This window comes from Eretmochelys imbricata, chromosome 25 (assembly GCF_965152235.1).
Source record: "Eretmochelys imbricata isolate rEreImb1 chromosome 25, rEreImb1.hap1, whole genome shotgun sequence".
NCBI classification, from domain to species: Eukaryota; Metazoa; Chordata; order Testudines; family Cheloniidae; genus Eretmochelys; species Eretmochelys imbricata.
The window spans coordinates 3,759,570-3,781,705 of record NC_135596.1 but is presented as its reverse complement, the minus strand read 5'-3'; the positions used below and the strand labels follow the sequence as shown (position 1 = coordinate 3,781,705).

Sequence of the window (22,136 nt, the reverse complement as noted above, 5' to 3'; positions counted from 1 at the left end):
TCTCCAATGGCCAGTGATGGGACACTAAGGGAGGGCTCTGAAAGGAAGGGAGGGCTCTGAGTTACTACAGAGAATTCTTTCCCAGGTGTCTGACTGCTGGGTCTTGCGAAAATCCTCAGGGTTGAACTGGTCGCCATATATAGGGTCAGGAAGGAATTTCCCCAGGGGTCAGATTGGCAGAGACCCTGGGGGCGTTTTGCCTTCCTCTGCAGCCAGGGGCTCAGGTCACTTGCAGATTTAAACTAGTGTAAATGGTGGATTCTCTTTAACTGGAAGTCTTTAAATCAGGATTTGAGGATGTCAGTGACTCAGCCAGAGGTTAGGGGTCTATTGCAGGAGTGGGTGGGTGAGGTTCTGTGGCCTCTGATGTGCTGGAAGTTGGACTAGATGATCATAAGGTCCCTTCTGACCTTGAAGTCTATGAGTCTATGGGTATCTCTGCCACTGTTTAGAGATTTGCTGCAAACTGTGCCCCTTTCCTGCCACTCTTTTCTTCAAGCCTGTTGTCTCTGTTCCTTGCCATGGTATTGCAGCACGTAACGTGCTGAGACCTGCCTTGGAAAGGGTCTTCAGCTGGCAAGCTCCGGGCCAGTCTGCCATGCAAAGCAATTGGTGTTTTACAGACAATAACGAGTGTACAGCCCAGCCTACGCTGTGTGGAGCCAAAGGACAGTGTCAGAACACGCCAGGCAGCTATAACTGTGAGTGCCAGAAAGGATTCTCCCTGGACAGTTCTGGTATCAACTGTGAAGGTAGGTGTTTGTCTCCTCCGCTTTGAAACATGCATGCCCTGTATGGAAGTGTCCCGAGTCCACTTACCATTCCTGGAGCAGGTCTAAGAACAGCCACTGGTGGCTGACCTGGTTTTTCAGATACTCATCAGTGCATACAGTGTGGCACCCCCCGATCTCTGGCCTGTGACAAGAGGGTAGCTGAAAGCATTCTGCAGCCAGGAGAAAAGCTGGCTCTGGGCCTGTCATTAGCATGCAGGTGCAGGGAGTTACTGCCAGCAGCCTGCACAGCCCAGGACTCAGATGATGAAAGCTGAGGGTCAAGCCAGTCCTTTCTGGCCATGAGTTCAATGAAGCATAAGAATGGCCATACAGGGTCAGACCCAGTATCCTGTCTTTCGGCAGTGGGCAATGCCAGATGCTTCAAAGGGAATGAACAGAACAGGGCAATTATCGAGTGATCCATCCCTTGTCATCCAGTCCCACCTTCTGGCAATCAGAGGCTAGGGAAAGCCAGAGCATAGGCTTGCATCGCTGACCATCTTGGCTAATAGCCTCCATGAACTTGTCTAGTTCTTTTTTGAACCCTGTTATAGTCTTAGCCTTCACAACATCCCCTGGCAACGAGTTTCACAGGTTGACTTTGTGTTGTGTGAAGTAGTATTTCTTTTTGTTTGTTTTAAACCTGCAGGCTATTAATTTCCTTGGCTGACCCCTGGTTTTTGTGTTATGTGAAGGGGTAAATAACACTTCCTTATTTACTTTCTCCACACCAATCATGATTTTATAGCTCTCTATCATATCCCCCCTTAGTCGTCTCTTTTCCAAGTCTTTTTAATCTCACCTCATACAGAAGCTGATCCATAAGCCTAATCATTTTTGTTGCCCTTCTCTGGACCTTTTCCAATTCCAGTATATCTTTTTCGAGATAGGGCCATCACATCTGCACCACATTTCGAGATGTGGGTGTACCATGGAATTATATAGAGGCAATATGATATTTTCTCTCTTATTATCTATCCCTTTCTTAATGATTCCCAACGTTCTGTTAGATTTTTTGATTGTTGCTGCACATTGAGTGGATGTTTTCAGAGAACTATCCAAGATGACTTCAAGATCTTTCTTGAATGGTAACAGCTAATTTAGACCCCATCATTTTGTATGTCTAGTTGGGATGGTGTTTTCCAATATGCATTACTTTGCATTTATCAACTCTGAATTTCATCTGCCATTTTGTTGCCCAGTCCCCCAATTTTGTGAGATACCTTTATAGCTGTTCGCAGTCTGCCTGGGTCTTAACTATCTTGAGTAATTTGTACCATCTGTAAATTTTGCCCCTTCACTGTTTACACCTTTTTCCAGATCATTTATGAATATGTTGAACACCACTGGTCCCAGTACAAACCCCTGGTGGACACCACTATTTATCTCTCTCCATTCTGAAAACTGACCATTTATTTCTATCCTTTGTTTCCTATCTTTTAACCAGTTACCAATCCATAGGGGGACCTTCCCTCTTACTCCATGACAGCTTACTTTGCTTAAGAGCCTTTGATGAGGGACTTTGTCAAAAGCTTTCTGAAAGTCTAAGTGCACTATATTCACTGGATCCCCCTTGTACACATGTTTGTTGACCCCCTCAGAGAATTCTAACAGATTGGTGAGGCATGATTTCCCTTTATAAAAGCTGTGTTGATTCTTCCCCAACATATCATGCTCATCTATGTGTCTGATAATTCTGTTCTTGACTACAGTTTCAACCAGTTTGCCTAGTACTGAAGTCAGACTTACCAGTCTGTAATTGCCAGGATTGCCTCTGGAATCTGGTTTAAAAATTGGCATCACATCAGCTATCCGCCAGTCATCTGGTATAGAGGCTGATTTAATCTTACTAATTGTGCAATTTTATATTTGAATTCGTTTGGAACCCTTGGGTGAACACTGTCTGGTCCCGGTGACTTATTACTGTTGAATTTATCAATTTGTTCCAAACCTTCTTCTATTGACACCTCTGTCTGGGACAGTTCCTCAGATTTATTACCTAAAAAGAATGACTCAGGTGTGAGACTCTCCCTCACATCCTGTGCAGTGAAGACCAATGCAAAGAATTCATTTAGCTTCTCTTGAATGGCCTTGTCTTCCTTGAGTGCTCCTTTAGACCTTGATTGACAGTTTTTTGCCTGTAACTGCTTCTTTTGCTCTGTTGTTTAGCCCTGTGGGACTTCTTTGGTCCTCTTACTATGTATTTTTAATTTAGAGTGTACATTTAATCTGTGACTCTATTATGGTACTTTTGAATAGTTTCCATGCAGCTTGCAGGTATTTCACTCTTGTGACTGTACCTTTTAATTTCTGTTTAACTAACTTCCTCTTTTTTCTGTCTCTGTACTTTCTGAAGTTAAATACTACTGTGATAGATTTCTTTGGTTTTTTGTCCCCAACAGGGATGTTAAATTTAATTACATTGTGGCTGCTAAATGGTTCAGCTATAGTCACCTCTTGGGCCAGGTCCTGTGCTTCACTTGGGCTAAATCAAGAACTGCCTCTCCCCTTGTGGGTTCCAGGACTAGCTGCTCCAAGAAGCAGTCATTTAAGGTGTCAAGAAACTTTATCACTGCATCCCGTCCTGAGGTGACATGTGTCCAGTGTGACATGTATCCAAAGCCCCCACTATTACTGAGATTTCTGTTTTTATAGCCTCTGTAATCTCCCAGAGCATTTCACAATCACATCACCAACCTGGTCAGGTGGCGGCAGTATATTCCTACTGTGGTACTTTTATTATTCAAGCATGGAATGTCTATCCAGGGAGATTCTGGATACAGTTTGATTCATATAAGATTTTTACTATATTTGAATCAATGCTTTCTTTCACATTGTGACCAAGGTGCCAGGGGGGCCACTTTGAGGTTACTCAATTAGGGCAAACTACAAAGAATGGGGCAGAGAATCCCCAAAGTTGGTGGATATTCCAATACTTAGATTTACCAAGACAGCGCAAAACAGCTCCTACAATACCTTACTGCTTGCACAGAAAGCAAAAACACAGTTCCCTTAAAGCAACCTAGCCTTGGGCTTCCACCCAGACACTCAAGTTTAATATGATGAGGATTACTGAAAATCTTATTCATCATCCCAAAGGAGTGGGCATTTACCTCCCAGGCTAATGAATATTCCAGATCTTACCCAAATACACACTTACAGTCAATTCTTACTAACTAAAATTTATTTTAAAATAAAAGAGAAAGAGTATTGGTTAAAAGATCAGTATACATACAGACATGAGTACAGTTCTGAGATCAGATTCATAGTGGAGATGGTGAGCTTCATAGTTGCAAAGAGTTCTTTCAGAATTAGTCCATAGGTTATAGTCCAGTGTTCATATCCAGGGTGATCCAGGTGGGACTGGAGATCTCAGTCTTATGATTCAAGCTTCCACTGCGTAAAGCATCAAGCAGATCTGAGATCAAAAGGATCAAGACCCAAGAGGTTTTTATACAGTTCCAGGCCTTCTCTTGACAGCTTGGAGTTCTTAGCTGAACAAGAGGCAATCATCTGGACTCTGAAGTAGACCTATTTCCTAAACATCGCCGGTAATTAGCTACACGGATTAACATAAGGCAGTTCCCTGCTTTGCTCCATTTGCGGGTATCTGCTATATCCTTCAAAGACAGACCAATACAGTGTTATCACCATATTTACAGTTCATTTAAATGTTAAGATCTCATTTTGATCTCTGAATTAACAGAATACAGCACAGACAGGAACTGTTCGATTACATTGTCAGCCTCTAACAATATATATGTAAACACCCAAAACCATTATCTATTAATATGTCCCTAAAGGTTGATTTGGGTCATTCCTCCAGCACCCTTTCTGGACATGTGTCACACACATGTAGAGCCACTCCCCCACCAGCGTGACCTACTCTGTCGTTCATATATATTCTCTACCCTGGAATTACTGTGTCCCGTTGATTTTCATTGTTCCACCTAGTTTCTGTAGTGCCTGTTATACCGACAGCCTCATTTAATACCAGGCGCTCATATTACTATTTAGACTTCTAGCATTTGTGTACAAGCACATGTATAATCTGTCACTTTTAGTTATCTGCCTTCATGTGATGCAATTGAATGGCACTCTTCATCACATGGCACTGGAAGAGTCTGTCATGTGATGGGCTGGCATCAGAATCCTGGCAGGGATTCAAGGTCAGATGAGGCAGGGGTTGGGCAGAGATCTCCCTGCCACAGTGCAAGGGATGGGCTAGATGGCCCCAGCGGCCCTGTCCCATCCCAGAATCTCCTGGACACTCACAACACAAGGGGTGGACACAAGGGCAACAACACTGGGAAAGCAAAGCAGAGTGTGTGTCGGGGCACGGCAATATTAGCCCATTGCAGACGCTCAGCACAGAATGGGCTGCCCAGGCTGCTGCCCAGAGCACACCGCGTGGAGCATGAGCTGTGTATGTGTATAATCAGGATGCCTGACCTTGAACCAGGCAAAACCTGCCACACAGAGCACTTCTGAGAGTGGAGAAGAGAAGCCACTATTCAACCCAGGCAACAAGAAACAGCAATAAAGCCACTAACCCCACACCCACTAGAGAAGCAGTCACTTCTCACTGCCACAAGAATAGGGCAGATATGCAACAGAGCCACAAACCTCTCGAGAGTGAACTAAGGCAGATCAATGGGCCCTGGAGCATGGCCAAAGGCAGCCAGCAAGGGGATGCCAGGGGCTCAGGGTCCTCAACAGAGACAGTCCATTCCTGCCCCGGCTCACTCCTCACTAACCACTGGGACCAAGCATGGGATTAAAGTTGAACCCTCACTGCCCCACCGCCCCATCATGGTGCCGGCAGGGGCCGAGTCCTCTGCTGGGCTGGGGGGATGAGCCCTCCCTCCTCCAGGACATACCCAGGCTGCCTGCAGACAGGGAGCGAGTCAGAGGGAGCCCAGCCTGCCCAGAGAGGAGCAGTGGCAGGACTTCACCAGGCAGCTCTTGTGTGATGGTCCATGTCCCTGTCTCCCAAGGAGGACGGGCCCACAGCAGGGGGGCAGGGCAATAGGGCTGGGCCTGAGGCACAGACCTGCTGGCTGTCCCTGTTGAACAGGAAGGGGTGAGCGCCAGGACTCAGGCCCTAGATCACAAAGGCCGATCACAGCTTTGCCGCAATTGCTTTAACGTCAGAGTCATTAGTGACCAGCTGGCATGGATGCAGCCAGGGAAGCTGATCCCATTGTTTGAGCCCTCCTGAGAGCCCCTTCAGGCAGGAGCTCCGTGTCCGTGCATTGCTGGTCTCCGGGCTCTGCTGCTGGGCTCTGCTGCCAGGCTGTGGGAGCTGCCGGGAGGTGTCTGACGGGCGCTCTGTGCTGTTGTGCCATCAGATGTGGATGAGTGCGACGGGAACCATCGCTGCCAGCATGGCTGTCAGAACGTCCTGGGAGGCTACCGCTGTGGCTGTCCTCAGGGCTATGTGCAGCATTACCAGTGGAACCAGTGTGTGGGTGAGTGGGGGACAGGGGTGCTGGAGGGGGGCTCCCATGCGGGGCAGCATACTAGCTAGGGGAGGGAGGCTGCTCCCAGCTGAGCTGCTGACTCCTTGCTCCACCTCTGGCAGGTCAGCGACTTCCCTGTGTTTGTCATTCACCAGAGGACCTTGGGTTTGCTGCAGACCCTGTGCTGGGCGCTGGGCTGCCCTCGGGGAGAGGAGAGATAAGTGCTCTGGGTTTGGTACACAGGCCCACAGTAGGCCAGAGTCTGCCAGCCCAGCCACCTAAAGCCAGGGGCTGAACTCCATCTCTGCAGCCGCCTAGCGGAGGGGCTGAGTTCCTGCCGCTCCCACCACAGATGCCAGCAGAGGGTCTGGCTGCTCCACATTCCTGACATCAGATCAGCTCTTAGGCATCTAAGGGAGGGGCTAGGCCCCCTGTAGGAAGATGTTGTCTTTCACTTCCTCCTTTTCCTGGTGACTGAAGAGCTGGTGCAGGGAGCCCAGCTGCTGGTGTTTAGCCACGGGGCTCAGCTGGGGGCTCGTTAATCTCACCGGCATAGGATGGAGGCAGCGGGAAGCTGGAGCAATGACCCATTAGCAGGGTCTCCCACGCGCAGCCATCCCCTTCTGCTGGGCTCCAGGAGCCTGAGCACTGTGCTTTGTCCTGGTTCCAGATGAAAACGAATGCTCCAGCCCCTCCACCTGTGGCTCTGCCTCCTGCTACAACACTCTGGGCAGCTTCAAGTGCCTCTGTCCCTCCGGCTTCGACTTCGACCAGGCCTTCGGCGGGTGCCAGGATGTAGACGAGTGCTCGGCCAGCGGCAGCCCCTGCAGCTACGGCTGCTCCAACACTGATGGGGGCTACCTGTGTGGCTGCCCTGGGGGATACTTCCGAGCTGGGCAAGGGTGAGCAGATGGGGCTGCTCCGTTACCTTGGCAGGCCCTGAGCCCCGGGCTCATGCTAGCTCTGGGCCGGGGCACTCTCCCCCGCGGCAGTCTGAGCTCAGACGTACCCTGTGGGTGTCTGTACAGGCCACAGACACACCCGCCTGTGTGCTCACACTCCCAGGAGCATGCTCATGCAGGGACATGCCCGTGTCATGCTCAGTCATGCACAGTTGCACACGTGTGCACACACACACCTACCCGGACGCTTGCCTGGGTCCTTCAAGCGCTGCCCAGGATGGCATTCTGTGTCTGTAGCCTGTCTGAGTGCCCCAGTAGAGGGGAGCATATCCCGTTAACCCTCTCCTCACTGAAACCCAGGCTTCTGGTTGCAGCATGTGAATGCATGTGCTGTGCACCGCACGCCCCACCCAGCGCCTGGCAGACCCACATGGGCCTTGGCACCGGGGAGCACCGTGTGTTCTGGTGGTTCTGGGTGAATCCTGTCCCATTGTTTTCTCCTCTGGCCCCAGGCACTGTCTTTCTGGACTTGGTTTCGGCAAAGGCTCCTACCTGCCTGCCCCCCCGGAGGAGGATGAGGAGAACCTGCTCTCCCCTGAGACCTGCTATGAGTGCAAGATCAATGGCTACCCCAAGCGGGGCCGGCTGCGCCGCAGCATCAACGGGACTGAGGGGCACCGGGTAATGCACGGCCCACCGGACAGCTCGAGGAAGCTGCGAGCCAGGCCGACTCCCTGTCGGGGAGTAAGCTGTGTCGCATCCCCAGCCTAGCAGCACTGAGTCACAGGATGGACCTCTGCCCAGAGAGACCCACCCCCACATCAGCCTTCCCTGTGTCTGGTGCCTCAGTGAATTCAGAACCCCAGGAGAGCGGAAGGGCTGTCCCCATTGGCCAGGGGGTTGCTCAGTCCCCTCAGTGTGGGGTATTATCTGGGGCCACACCATGCACCCCCCTCACATATTCACAGGGGAGACAGGGACCCGGCCACCATCACAGACCCTGTGTCCTCAGTGCTGCACAAACACTTGTGCACCCCTTCTGCCCCACAGCCCTGAGGACTGGCTCCTCACCCAGTCAGATCAGGGCTATTGGAGTCAAACCCTGAGTGCAGGCCTTTGACACTCCCAGTCACCGTCAGAGACAGCCCTGAACCAGTACACGGGCACACATCCATACACTTAATTCAGATCATGGAGCATTTTAATTTGTAACCCTCTTCAATAATAAACAACACTAGGGTAGCCTGCCAGAGTCCAAGTGGATTCTCCGTCCCCAGGCAGGCCGTCTCTCTGAAAGCGCTGGGGGGCTGGATGCAGCAATCCCAGGGCAGGGTCTTTGTCCTGTGCGATATGCAGGGGGTAAGAGGAGATGGTCTAACGGTCCCTTCTAGCCATGAACACCTGCCTTGCCGATTGGGGTTTCAGCATGACAAGGACATTTGTTCACTTTATCACGTGGGTTGCGTGAACCCCAAGCCACAGGGCAGTGCCAAGCGGCCACAGTCAGAACCTTCACTGGCCAGCAGGGCAGAGCCAGGAGTTACTGGCCTGGGTCGGCCACCTAGGAGAGTCAGGCTAAGCAGGAAGAAAAACTAAGTCTGAGGAACGTTTTGGCAAGAGAAGCAGCTGCCCTGGGAGCACGTGGGACCCCCAGCACTGGAGTAGGGTTGCCAACTTTCTACTCACACAAAACCGAACACCCTTGCCCCCCCCTCTGAGGTCCCATCCCCACCCCACCCCTTCTCCAAGGCCCCGCCCCCACTCCTCCATCCCGCCTTCCTCTGTCACTCACTCTCCCCACCCTCACTCACTCGCTCGTTTTCCCCGGGCTGGCTCAGTGAGTTGGGGTGCGGGAGAGGGTGAGGGCTCTGGCTGGGGGTGGGGCCAAAAATGAGGAGCTTGCAGTATGGGAGGGGGCTCTGGGCTGAGGCAGGGGGTTAGGGTGTGGGAGGGGAAGAGGGCTCCAGCTGGGTGTGCAGGCTCTGGTGTGAGGCTTGGGATGAGGGGGTTGAGATGCAGGAGGGGGCTCTGGGCTGGGGCTGAGGAGTTCAGAGTATGGGAGGGGACTCTGGGCTGAGGCAGGGGGGTGAGGGTTTTGGCTGGGGGTGCAGAGTCTGGGGTGGGGCTGGGAATGAGGGGTTTGGGGTGCAGAAGGGTGCTCTGGGCTGGGACCAAGGAGTTCAGAGGGTGAGAGGGGGATCAGGGCTGGGGATTGGGGTGCGGGAGGAGGTCAGAGGTGCTGGCTCCGGGCGGCACTTACCTCAAGCAACTCTCGGAAGTAGCGGCATGTCCCCCCTCCAGCTCCACAGTTCCCGGCCAATGGGAGCTGCAGAGCTGGTACTTGGGACGGGGGAAGAGTGCGAATCCCCCTGGTGCTCCTACGCATAGAAGCTGGAGCGGGGACATGCCACTGCTTCCAGGAGCAGCTCAGAGCCAGGGCAGGCAGGGAGCCTGCCTTAGCCCCACTGCGCCACTGACCGGACTTTTAAAGGGCGAGGGTCCCTTTTCGACTGGGCGTTCTGGTCGAATACCGGACACCTGGCAACCCTACACGGGAGCCACTTCTCCGAGCTGCTTTGGGTGGGCTGGGCAGGCTCCCTTCTCAGACCCAGGCCTTTCTGGGCCTGGCCACAAACTATCCTTTCTGCCAGTTCACTAAGATCCTCTGCCTTCTTCTCCCTAGGAGCCTGAAGTGAGTCTGGCCAGCGTGGACATCGATGCTCCCCTGTCCATGCGCCTGAACCTCTCAGCCCTGGACCACAAGGAGCACATCCTGGAGCTGCTGCCGGCTGTAGAGCCCCTGGAGAACCACGTGCGCTACGTGGTCTCTCATGGGAACGAGGACGGCTACTTCCGCATCCACCAGAAAGAAGGACTCAGCTACCTGCATCTTGGCCGCAAGAAGATCATGCCTGGCACCTACCTGCTGGAGATCGTGAGCGTGCCCCTGTACCGCAAGAAGGAACTGCAGAAACTGGAGGCCAAGAACGACCTCAACTACTTGGCAGGGGAGCTTGGCCAAGCACTCAGGATGAGGCTTCAGCTCCAGCTTTACTAGCCACCATGAGAACCAACCAGCCACCCAGCCACAGCCACAGCACAGTTCTTAGCAGCGTCACCCGCACCTGGAAACAAACCCCTTTGCTCTCGCCGCACCCCTGTGCCAGCACCTCGCCAGCCGCATTGTCCGACTGCTGGGAAATGTGCCCCTGGACTCAGCACTGGGCCCTGGGCAGCTAAGGGCCTCTCTGCTACACAGAGCACCTGTGTTATGCACCAAGCAACCCCCGAAAAGAGCTTGTGAAATATTTGTCCATGGTTCAAAACCCTGTTGTCCGGGGCTGTGTCTCCCTCTGTGCTCTCATCCCCTGAGATGGGCGGCCCTGCCCTCTTCCCTTAAACATGACACTGTTAGTCTGAGCTGACAAGGGTTTTCCCACTGAAACCGCCCTGTCTTCCGTGGCCCAGGGCCGCTCACCATCCACAAGCTAAGAGGGGGCGATGGCTGAGGGCAGGGCTCAGACGTGACCTCTAGAGAAGCTGCTGTTTTGGTGCCATTTCCCAGTGTCTCTGGTTTTTCCCTTTGCTTCTGCATTGCCGCAATGGTGCTCTGGAAAGGCCTCCTCAGCTGACGCTGTCTGCTCCGCGCTCTTTCTACACTGTGTTCCATCGGGTCCTTCGTTTGGTCCCTTTGCATGGCAAAAAAAGGGTTAATTTGGCCCCACTTGGAGTGAAGGGCCAGTTTGGATTATGCCATGTAACCTCACATTGCAAGCTAGCCAGTCTGAAGGACTGCAGGCTTCTGTTCCAGTTTAGGGCTTCAATACTGCAGTGCTCTGAACATGTGCAATACCAGCTGGTGCCACTGGCCCCATCTCCACAGCGCGGAGTTTGGAAGGGTTGGTCCTGCAGCTCCAGCCACTGCAGAGGTTAGCGCGTGTCCTTATGTCACCAGCAGGTGGTGAGGAGCTTTGGGGGCAGGTGCACAGTTGTATGCTTTGATTGTGGTTGAACAAACCGAATTGCCGCAAGAGACGTAGTGAGTCTTAGCACAGCACAGCACAGCTAGTAGGAACTGGGAGTTATCTGGCCCAGCGTGGGGATCCTGGACCCATTTCTGGGAGCATTTGCAAGGTCCCCCAGAGGTCCCCCCGAGCAGGAGAAGCGTGCTGAGAAGTCACACTGCAGGCACCACAGGGGAGAGGGACATGGCTCATGGGCATTTAGGCCCATATTTTCAATGTGGTCCCTGATTTTGGGTGCCAGTTTGGAGGTGTCTGGTTTGAGTCACCTCGGGGCCTTTGGCCTGACACCCACAGTCAGAGGGCACTTGCAAATATGGGATTCCGCTCTGGTCACTCCAATGTGATGTCAGAAATACTAATCCTCTGGTCAATGCAGACAAACTAAATGCACTAAAAACAATCTGCGAAATCGGATTGCAAAGAATCTGTCTCCTTGCCGCCGCCAATGGCCTGAGCGGACAGGCTGGTACTGACAGCTCTTGCTTCCCGCCAAGAGGGTAATTTTTCATACAGCTGTTTTCTACAAGGCCATTTTCTAGTTTTGCATGAAACTCTTTTTTTCCTTCGTTTTTTGTGTGTGTCGGGTTTGGGTTGTTGTTTTTTTTTTGGTTCTACATCAACACTGTGCATCAGCAAAAGGAAACAAAGGTGCTAATTCACTCATGGTAACACACAAGACTACCTGATAGATCCCCAGATCAATGGTGCTTTCAGCTCGCGGAAGCTGGTGCTGGTACTGAATCGTCAGGGTTACTGCACTGCATCCACCCTTTCATATTTATGTATAACCACCAATGTTACGACTGCTCGTTGTTGTGAGGAGTGCATATCCCTGTAGCTTTTTTGGTACTTTGGGGTGGGGGGGTTGTTTTTCATTTCTGTTCTTTCCTGGGACGCTGCCACCACATGGCATGTAGGGGAAGTGTGTGTATACTGTACTTTGGCTAATATCAAACTTGAAAACTCTTTTGCATAATGCAGCTGCAAACAAAACAAGCTGGATTTTGCAAGAGTACCAGACCTCATGACATGACAGGTGGCCTGTTTTTGTTTTGTTTTTTTTTTTTACCAAAGGGTGCTTTTAAAAAAAAATGAATAATAATTATAAATGAGCAGAGGTGGGGTTTTGTGTGTGTGTGTTGAGCCAAATGTGTCAAATGAGACAGCGAAAGGTTTTCATTCATTGCAGTCTAGTGTGGTGAGTTTGTGTTCATTGACATTTCTCGCGAGTTGGTTTTCGGATGCGCTGGGCACACCCAGTGCAGCAGCTGCCACCTCGCCCCGCAGAGCGAGCCCCTCTTTGTGGAGCCCCTTTTGTATCAGGAGCAACAGCAACAATAAAATTATTTTGGGTTAAATGGTTCCGTCTCTCATCTGTGGCTGGAGACCGTGAGCCCCACGTCAGACGGGAAATGGGCCCTGCAGCAGCTGGAGGAGAAAGCTCCATGGGTGGCACAGCTTGCTCCGAAAGGGCAGCTGCCCATTGCCTGCCAGGGGCTTGGAATCGGGCCCCTCGCGAGGGGCCGCAGGGGGTGACATGGGTAAAGGCAAACGGTGCTGTCTCCACTCATTGTGCAACTGGGGCCGGCACCCACCTCCTGCACAGGGAAACCCTACTGGCCATGAGAGCCTTAGACAGAGCGACCCCAGTCAAGGACAAATTGTTCCCTACGCTACACATTGCAGTGCGTCCTTCAGGCCAGTCTGAGCTTCCCATGAGACAGAGGACGAATCTCCACCATTGACCCACCACGAGCTGCCCCCACCCCTTGATTCGCTCGCCACAGGAGTGGGGACAGGGTAATTCTAGGGGACTCCAGGCAGCAGAGGGAGGAGGCACAATGGGGCTGTTGCAGATCAGAGGCATCCTCATAGACTCATAGACATTAAGGTCAGAAGGGACCATTATGATCGTCTAGTCTGACCTCCTGCACAACGGAGGCCATAGAATCTCACCCACCCGCTCCGCGATAAACCTCTCACCTATGTCTGAGCTATTGAAGTCCTCAAATCATGGTTTAAAGACTTCAAGGTGCAGAGAATCCTCCAGCAAGTGACCCCGCGCCCCACAGTGCAGAGGAAGGCGAAAAACCCCCAGGGCCTCTTCTAATCTGCCCTGGAGGATAATTCCTTTCTGACTGTTAGGGGGTTTATTCCTTCACCCACTTACTTCCTTGGTCCTTTTCGCATGAACAGAGAGCAACGATACCCAAAGTCCAAAGGTGCAAACAATTCGATGTTTATTGGAGTGAACTTCCAGCAAGCATGATTCCAGTTTCCTTCCTTAGTGTCCCCCTTCCCAGCTCTGACACCACAGAGCCTTACCTGTGTCCCATTTCCCCCTTTAGCTAAACATGATTCAAATTCCCACCCCCATTCCCTGTTCCCATTTCCCCCTTTAGCAAAACATGATTCCAATTTCCCACCCCCATTCCCTGGTCCCATTTCCCCCCACACACACACACACACCCACTTCCTGATTGACTGCGGACTATAAAGTAAAACTTGAGTTCTGCTTAGCTATACCTTAACCAATCATTTTCCTGAAATTTAACTAACCAATCCTAACATATTGTAACATGATTATGTAACCAATTATATCCCACCACCTTAATTAGTTTACACCCAGCAAAATTAATTATACAGCAGACAGGAACAATCACAGAACCAGACAGAGATTATACAGACAAACAATAGCAAAGTGGGAACTACAATGACAAAACAACACAGAAGTGAGGATTTCACATCCCAGCTATTGATAAGTGAGTTCTTGCCAGACAGGATGCTACCAAACTAAGTTTCCTTTTACATTTTCTAGGCACTTCCCTTTCTCTGGAGGCGACAGGCATTATCAGGACGGGATTGTACCCTAACAACCCAGTAGCACCTTATTTCAATGTGACTAGTTTGGAATGTGAGGAGGTGACTGGTCAGGTCGCTTCCCAGCTTATGGCTGCCCCTGCTGCTTAGCCAAAGGCCTTAGCCTAAGAACAGGGCCTCAGACTGTCACAGTAAGAGAAGGACCTTACATCAGCAGACAGTGATTTTGATTCTTTCTTTTATACCTCTAGACCTTGCCAAGTGATAAGAATACACCTAAATTCTTAGAGTATAGGCCTTTATAGACAGGCCTGAATATCTATATCTTAACACCGACCCCAAATATGGTGATCAGCTGAACCCTGAGCATGTGGGCAAGAGTCACCAGCCAGATACCCAGGAAAGAATTCCCTGTAGTAACTCAGATCCCACCCCATCTGCCGGGGAGATGCCAGAGCAGGGACACATGAGGGAGGCATAGCAGGCAGCGGGGGCTGGGCCTGGAGATAGGATTGCTGAGCAGGGAATGCAATGTATAAAAATATTGCTCGGGGATGCAGGAGTGAAATCAGGAAGGCCAAATCACACCTGGAGTTGCAGCTAGCAAGAGATGTTAAGAGTAACAAGAAGGGTTTCTTCAGGTATGTTAGCAACAAGAAGAAGGTCAGGGAAAGTGTGGGACCCTTACTGGATGGGGGAGGCAACCTAGTGACAGAGGATGTGGAAAAAGCTAATGTACTCAATGCTTTTTTTGCATCTGTCTTCACGAACAAGGTCAGCTCCCAGACTGCTGCACTGGGCAGCACAGCATGGGGAGGAGGTGACCAGCCCTCTGTGGAGAAAGAAGTGGTTCGGGACTATTTAGAAAAGCTGGACGGGCACAAGTCCATGGGGCTGGATGCGCTGCATCCGAGAGTGCAAAAGGAGTTGGTGGATGTGATTGCAGAGCCATTGGGCATTATCTTTGAAAACTCATGGTGATCAGGGGGAGCTCCCGGATGACTGGAAAAAGGCTAATGTAGTGCCCATCTTTAAAAAAGGGAAGAAGGAGGATCCTGGGAACTACAGGCCAGTCAGCCTCACCTCAGTCCCTGGAAAAATCATGGAGCAGGTCCTCAAGGAATCAATTCTGAAGCACTTAGAGGAGAGGAAAGTGATCAGGAACAGTCAGCATGGATTCACCAAGGGCAAGTCATGCCTGACTAATCTAATTGCCTTCTATGACAAGATAACTGGCTCTGTGGATGAGGGGAAAGCAGTGGATGTGTTGTTCCTTAACTTTAGCAAAGCTTTTGACACCATCTCCCACAGTATTCTTGCCATTAAGTTAAAGAAGTATGGGCTGGATGAATGGACGATAAGGTGGATAGAAAGCTGGCTAGATTGTCGGGCTCAACGGGTAGTGATCAATGGCTCCATGTCTAGTTGGCAGCCGGTATCAAGCGGAGTGCCGCAAGGGCTGGTCCTCGGGCCGGTTTTGTTCAATATCTTCATTAATGATCTGGAGGATGGTGTGGATTGCACCCTCAGCAAGTTTGCAGATGACACTAAACTGGGAGGAGTGGTAGATACGCTGGAGGGTAGGGATAGGATACAGAGGGACCTAGACAAATGAGAGGATTGGGCCAAAAGAAATCTGATCAACAAGGACAAATGCAGAATCCTGCACTGAGGACGGAAGAATCCCATGCACCGCTACAGACTAGGGACCGAATGGCTCGCCAGCAGTTCTGCAGAAAAGGACCTAGGGGTGACAGTGGACAAGAAGCTGGATATGAGTCAACAGTGTGCCCTTGTTGCCAAGAAGGCCAGTGGCATTTTGGGATGTGTAAGTAGGGGCATTGCCAGCAGATCGAGGGACGTGATCGTTCCCCTCTATTCAACATTGGTGAGGCCTCATCTGGAGTACTGTGTCCAGTTTTGGGCCCCACACTACAAGAAGGATGTAAAAAAATTGGAAAGAGTCCAGCGGAGGGCAACAAAAATGATTAGGGGACTGGAACACATGACTTATGAGGGGAGGCTGAGGGAACTGGGATTGTTTAGTCTGCGGAGGAGAAGAAAGAGGGGGGATTTGATAGCTGCTTTCAACTACCTGAAAGGGGGTTCCAAAGAGGATGGATCTAGACTGTTCTGAGTGGTAGCAGATGACAGAACAAGGAGTAATGGTCTCTAAGGAAGGAGATTCCACCACCTACCTAGGTAACCCATTCCAGTGCTTCACCACCCTAGTTGAAATTTAGGAATTGAATGGACATGGGCTGCAGAAGTTATCATGTTACAGACACACAGACAGAGAAATGCAGCTGAGTTGAGTGCTAGGCCTCGCTTCACTCCAAAAGCCTCTTTACAGTATGGTGTTCAATTCTCCTTGCTTAGCTTGCAAGCTTGTATGGGCAGTGATTTCGCTTGCCACAGATTGTCTATTACACACGTACTGTCCTGTGTGAATTATAATATGAATTGTGTGGTTTTGTTGTGGGGGACTCATTTCACTCACCTGGTTGTAGTGATTTCTTTGATGGCAGCTTCTTTCCTCTTTAGGCGAGACACAGCCTACGATGGGCTTGTTTTGTGGAGGTGGCTGATCCCTCAGAGATTCATATGTTATTGTAAGGCCAGAAGGGATCACTGTGAACATTTAGTCTGACCTTCTGCACATTTGTAATGGTGAGAGAAATTAACCATTTGAACCATTTCCAAGGGTCGTGTGAGCTCTCCATCACTGGCCATTTTTAAATCAAGATTGGCTGTTTCTCTAACAGCTCTGCTCTAGGAAATCTCTGGCCTGTGCAGGAGGTCAGATTAGATGGTCACCATAGGCCCTTCTGCCTTGTAATCTATAAATCAAAGTAGAGTTGCTAAACTTCTATGTGTTGTAGCCAATACGGAAATGGAATTTAATTAGGATAAACCCTTTTTATTAATTCCAAGGAACATTGTCTTACTAATTTAAATGCAAGGTTCTTTTCAGGTCAACTTACACCTAGGACAGTATTTCTTAAATCAGGGTGACAAAAGATCACTTGATGTTCTTAACCAATCAACAGTTTATTTAATTCACCCAGAAACACAAAAGTATACAATCAACAGTTCGTCAACCAAGTATAGACACAACCAATGTTCTTAGGCATTTACTGAACACATAAATACAATCTTGCAAGCAATTGTCATAGACTAGGGTTGAGGCTCAGCAGTTATACCAAGGAACAATGCAAATCACCAAGATTTCTTATTCCATTCTTAAGATCATTAACCATCAATTCTTTAGTACTTCTAATATGTTTAATACACTACTAGTACCTCTCCAAGGAGTAAGGATGCACTTGTTTTAAAGGCACCTTGAAGAATGTGGTCCCTGCTATTTGAATGGTTTGGTATGAAAGGGGCAAGTTTAAAATATCAAAAGCAATTGCTTAAAGTTACAGTTTAAATCACTCTTATTCCAGTCTGCTTGGACTTATAAGGAGAGTATACATATGGTGTTAGTTAGTTAAAAACCAAAGTTTGGTTACTTGAAGTCTCACTAAAGGGTGTAGACTCTGTGAGCTAACGCAAACCTTCAGTTAAAGAACAGAGAGGGAAATATAATCTTTGAAACGGACGCTCATCACTTCTTCTTATCTTGTTAACCCTGGGATGGGGGATCCTTGACATACAGCTGGTTCACATGTCAGTTACACTGCTGGATTCTGTACCTTATTTGTGGGTTCAAGTCACTCCCGCTTAGACCTGTGACCCTGAATGAGGAGAATCATCCACACATGGAGGTTCCGCAAACACTGCAAATTCTTCTTGGTCCCATGAGCCTGGATAAGGGGAGAGGCTGGTTACTGGGTTCAGCAAGCTCTGAGGTCCCAAATGACTTCAGGTTTATGTACCCTGATTTCAGGGCTAGCTGGAAGGTGTCTGCCCTCTTGTTTCTATTGGATGCTTTCTAAATGACTCTCAACTTCCAGTGCTCTTTCTTTGTTACTTCCATCAGTGTCCAGTAGATGGTGATGGCATATAACAAATTTCTTCAATGCCCCTTTTAGTCATGGGGGTTTTTTTAGGTTTGATTAATTTCATGGATTATATTTCAGTATTAACCCTGACTTGAATTGGGATCCCTCCTTTAAGCAATTTCTCTTAATATTCCAAAGTTATACCTTGGTTCAGTGCCTGTACCATGCAATACTCGATGATCCAAATGGCCCCTCTAGTCCTATGTGGTATTGTTATCTCTTCTCATGCCATACAATGCATTTAGTTCTCTAGTGCAACAATCATTAACAAAGAAAACAAACAAAATCCCTTCTAGTTTTCTAAATCTAGAGGACACAGTCCATATATTCTTGGATTATATCAACACTCTGCACATCTTTCAGGGCTTATCATAGGACACGAGACATTACATTGGAGGAACAAGACAGATTATTCACATAGAAAGATGAAGATCTGATTAATAAGGCAAACAACTGTCAAGTTTGGGGAGAGGGGTAAGCAGTTTGGATTTCTTGGGGGAACGAGAAGTGTGCCCCATTTGATCGTCAGGTTTCACAAGTTATTTCTCGTTGGTTTAACTCCTTCCATACTCACTCCCGGTCCTTGGTTCATACCAAAGAAATGTCACAGGCTGACACTAGCTTCTCAAGAGGGCGCAGAGCCAGTGCACCTGTGATTCATCAGCTCACTCCAGTTGGGATTACAAGAAGGCACCTGAAGCCTCAAGGGAAGAGCAACTTGGTGAGTCAGGAAAGGGGAGGTGAGAGCTGCCTGGGAGTGAGAGTCCAGAGAGCTGCAGGGAAGAGCTGCCAGAGGCCAGAGGACTGGAGGAGGTGCCTGGGGGAAGGCTAATGCCAAGAGAGCAGCAAGAGGGGTTTGCTGGCTGACATCCCCAAGCTAGAGGTCCAGGGCCAGAGAATAGCAGAGAGAGGTACCTGCTGGCTCTAAGCCAGAGTGCTGGAGCCAAGGGCTGGAGGCCGGAGGGCAGCAGAGGGGTTAACCTACTGCCATCTCCATGCCAGAGAGCTGGAGCCCAGGGAACAGTGACAGGGCCAGGGGAATGAGGGATGCAGAGAGGCTGTGGGGGTCCTGCTGGGAACAGGAGTGTTGAACTCCAGCTGGTAGGGCATGGCAGAAGGCACCGGAGTGCAGGATGTATTATGTCTGTGGATGAAGTTTGGATTTTAAGGACTACCTGCACTGGGGTGATAAATGGGCTATGTGTTCCACTTGCCTTTTGGACTGTTGGCACAGTAATTTTGTAATAACCAGTCCAAGAAGGGGTATGACTGAGGCAAGAGAGCTTCTAGAGGAATTCCTGAGCACTCTGAAAGGGGAAACAGAGGCAGGTGCACCTGGGTGTTCCCGGGTGGGAGGGCAGCCCAAAGACATGAGACAATAGGGCACAGGACAGGGGGCAATTATTCTTGTCTGTTGCTCGGTACGGGGTCTCTTTAGCTAGATGAAGAGAGTTGGAAGTCTCAACCACTAGTGAATAAGGGACTCTTTGGTGTGAATAACTAGCAACAGCTGGGAGGACCCTTATCAAGCATCAGAGTTTTCCTTTCCTGGGAATTGTATAGTTTAACTTTAGCTTAATTTGTGCTCCCCAGACAAGATGCCCCACCTGCTGGGACAGGCCCTATTGATCCTCATTGCCTTTAGCTCAAAGAGGAAGGTAAGGGTTTGGAAGATACACCAGGATGATTGGCTGCGGTTACTTAGAAGGGCAGAGAGAGGACAAGAGCTGTGAACAATGTATTTTCAAGGCATATGACACCTATACTTCTTACATCAGCTTACCAAGAGAGCCAAATCGCGCCCTACCAGTGGCCTGTCCTAATCACCACTCCTCCAACGACGGTGTCATCTGCAAACTTTACCAGGGATGGTTTTATGTTTTCTTACAGGTCATTGATAAAAATGTTAAATAGTGGAGGGCCAACAGCCGATCCCTGCGGGACCCCACTGGGCTCACACAGGGACCGTGGCAGTTATGGGGCTGGCTCTGGCTCATGGGGGATGTGGTGGGGCCTATGGCCAGCTTTGGCTCCCGTGGGGGGACGTGGCAGCACATGGGGCCAGATGTTCTAGTTCTAGGGAGATGGTGTATCCATGACAAGCAGCAGAGAGAGGAGGCTGAGCTGGGCAGGGTTAGCAGAAGTGCAGCTTTAGTTCTGTGGAGGAGGAGGGTCTGCTCTCCCCTGGGTGCACCCCTCAGCTGTACACCCTCACCCCAAACCCTCCTGCTATAGCCCGACTGGGAACCTGGCTAGTCTTTCTCACCCTGGAAGGCTAGCATGGCCCTGGGCAGGAGACAGGAAGTGAGGCCTTGTCCTAGACAAAGCTCCAGCACGTCAGCTCTGCTCCCTGTGCCCTGGGCAGCTGGGAGGTGTCAGCCGCACCTGATCGAGCGCTTGGGCGGGGAGAGCGTCCTCCATCCCACCGGAGCCAGCACCTCTGGTGCCGAGCCGCTGGCAGGCCTGGGAAAGGCGCTGGGAGCAGGCTCATGGCTCACTGGGGTGTGTTAGTTCCTTCCCGTCACTGCAGCATCCCCAGGGCGAGCGGGCTGGGCTGCCTGGTGCCCTGCAGCTGGAGCAGGAGCCCTGTCCTCGGCTGCAGGGCTTCACTTTTGGTCAGAGGCGTTTTCTCCAGCTGGGGGGGTGGTGTTTGCTACAGTGTAACGCCAATAGGGGGCACTCCGCCAAGGAGGGAGCTGTGCGCTCATGGCACTCAGGCGGCAGGGGTGCCTTGTATGTGGGGCCATGGCTGCATGGGGCAGGCACGGGCAGCGTCCAACTCACATGGAGCAGGGTACCCTGGGGGGGAGGGATCGCTCAGTGGTTTGAGCATTGGCCTTCTAAACCCAGGGTTGTGAGTTCAATCCTTGAGGGGGCCATTTAGGGATCTGGGGCAAAAATTGGGGATGGGTCCTGCTTTAAGCAGGGAGCTGGACTAGGTGACCTCTTGAGGTCCCTTCCTACCCTGATACTCTGTGATTCTATGAAACCAATGGGAAAGTCACAGAAGCCAGCACTTGAGATGCCTATAACAACCCCCCGCCCCGACAGACAGGGCTCAGCCTTGAGGACACCCGGAGGAAGAACCACACAGCCCTGTCCTGGGAGACGGCAGCAGGCAGCAGACACCATGCTCAGGCCGTGTCTGGTACACAGCCACCCAGCTCAGAAACCCTGAGAAACCTGACCCGCAGCATGCGCCCCCCCACCCCAGCCCCACCCCCTCCCAATAGGCCCTGCCCCTGCCCACCCCCATAGCACACAACACTGAGAAGCACGGTAGAGTGCCGTCTGGGGGGGGCCTGTTTTGAATCAAGAGCTCGCCAGGCTCATCCCACCCCAGACACCCCCTCACCAGATCCCCCCAAATATCCAAGCTGCGCACGGTGCTGCAGCCTGAGGAGAAAAAGGAGAAGTGCCTAGAAAAGAGACAAACCCAGCCAGGCCTCTTCCAGCTGGCAGTGTCCCTGTGGGGGCAGAGAAAGGCAGGGAGGGGGGCGGCGCACTGAGCTCCTGGCCCCACTACACCAGCGCGTAGTCGAACTGGCCCCGCTCCAGCCCCTCCTTGTGGTCAGTCCAGGAAGAGGCGGGCATGCGGCTGTAGGGGTCCAGCAGGATGCGGAAGCAGCGCACCATAAGCATCACCAAGAAGACCAGGAGGAAGATGACGAAGGCAAAGACCGTCTTCTGCTCGGCGTCCATGCCCAGGCCGGTGGCGGGGGGCTCCACCAGGGAGGGGGACAGCAGTTCATAATCCAGCGTTGACGCATCATTCATTGCAGTGCCGTAGCACGCCCGCCAGGCGGGGAGCTGGGCCAGGGCGCGGGCTGGTCACACGGCAGCCATCCTCCTGGCCCCAAGCACCACGGCAGCCACCTGGGGATGGAACCAGCTCTGGATTGCAGCTGTGCCAGCGGTCAGAGGGCAATCGCCTGCCCGGGGCTAGTCCGTGGCTGGGGGCCCAGCTGCTAAATGGGGCCGCACGACTCCAGCCGAGCGTTCCTGAAAGGGAAAGAGAAGGGCATGAGGCTGTTTGTAGGGAGCCCGCACACCGACACACTCAACAGGTTCTGCTAAAGCCCAAGGCTGTCCCTGCCCCGCTGCTCCTGACCCTCCGCCCCAGCTGCTGCCCCACCCCTGGGGAACG

The 22,136-nt window shown here is 51.2% G+C and overlaps 2 protein-coding genes across 2 annotated transcripts in view; one reads left to right on the top strand and one right to left on the bottom strand.

Annotated features, from left to right (window-relative positions):
- FBN3 (fibrillin 3) overlaps positions 1-10,195 on the top strand; it is a 269,159-nt gene extending 258,964 nt beyond the window's left edge. The window contains exons 60-64 of the mRNA XM_077841944.1: positions 624-752; positions 6,125-6,244; positions 6,906-7,137; positions 7,650-7,818; positions 9,821-10,195. Of these exons, the coding sequence (XP_077698070.1) occupies positions 624-752; positions 6,125-6,244; positions 6,906-7,137; positions 7,650-7,818; positions 9,821-10,195 (1,025 nt within the window). The remainder of the gene's footprint in view (positions 1-623; positions 753-6,124; positions 6,245-6,905; positions 7,138-7,649; positions 7,819-9,820) is intronic.
- Positions 10,196-21,511: 11,316 nt separating this feature from the next.
- On the bottom strand, positions 21,512-21,766 carry CTXN1 (cortexin 1). Its single transcript, XM_077805407.1, has one exon. The coding sequence runs from the start codon at positions 21,764-21,766 to the stop codon at positions 21,512-21,514; it is 255 nt and encodes an 84-aa protein (XP_077661533.1).
- Between the last annotated feature and the right edge of the window lie 370 nt (positions 21,767-22,136).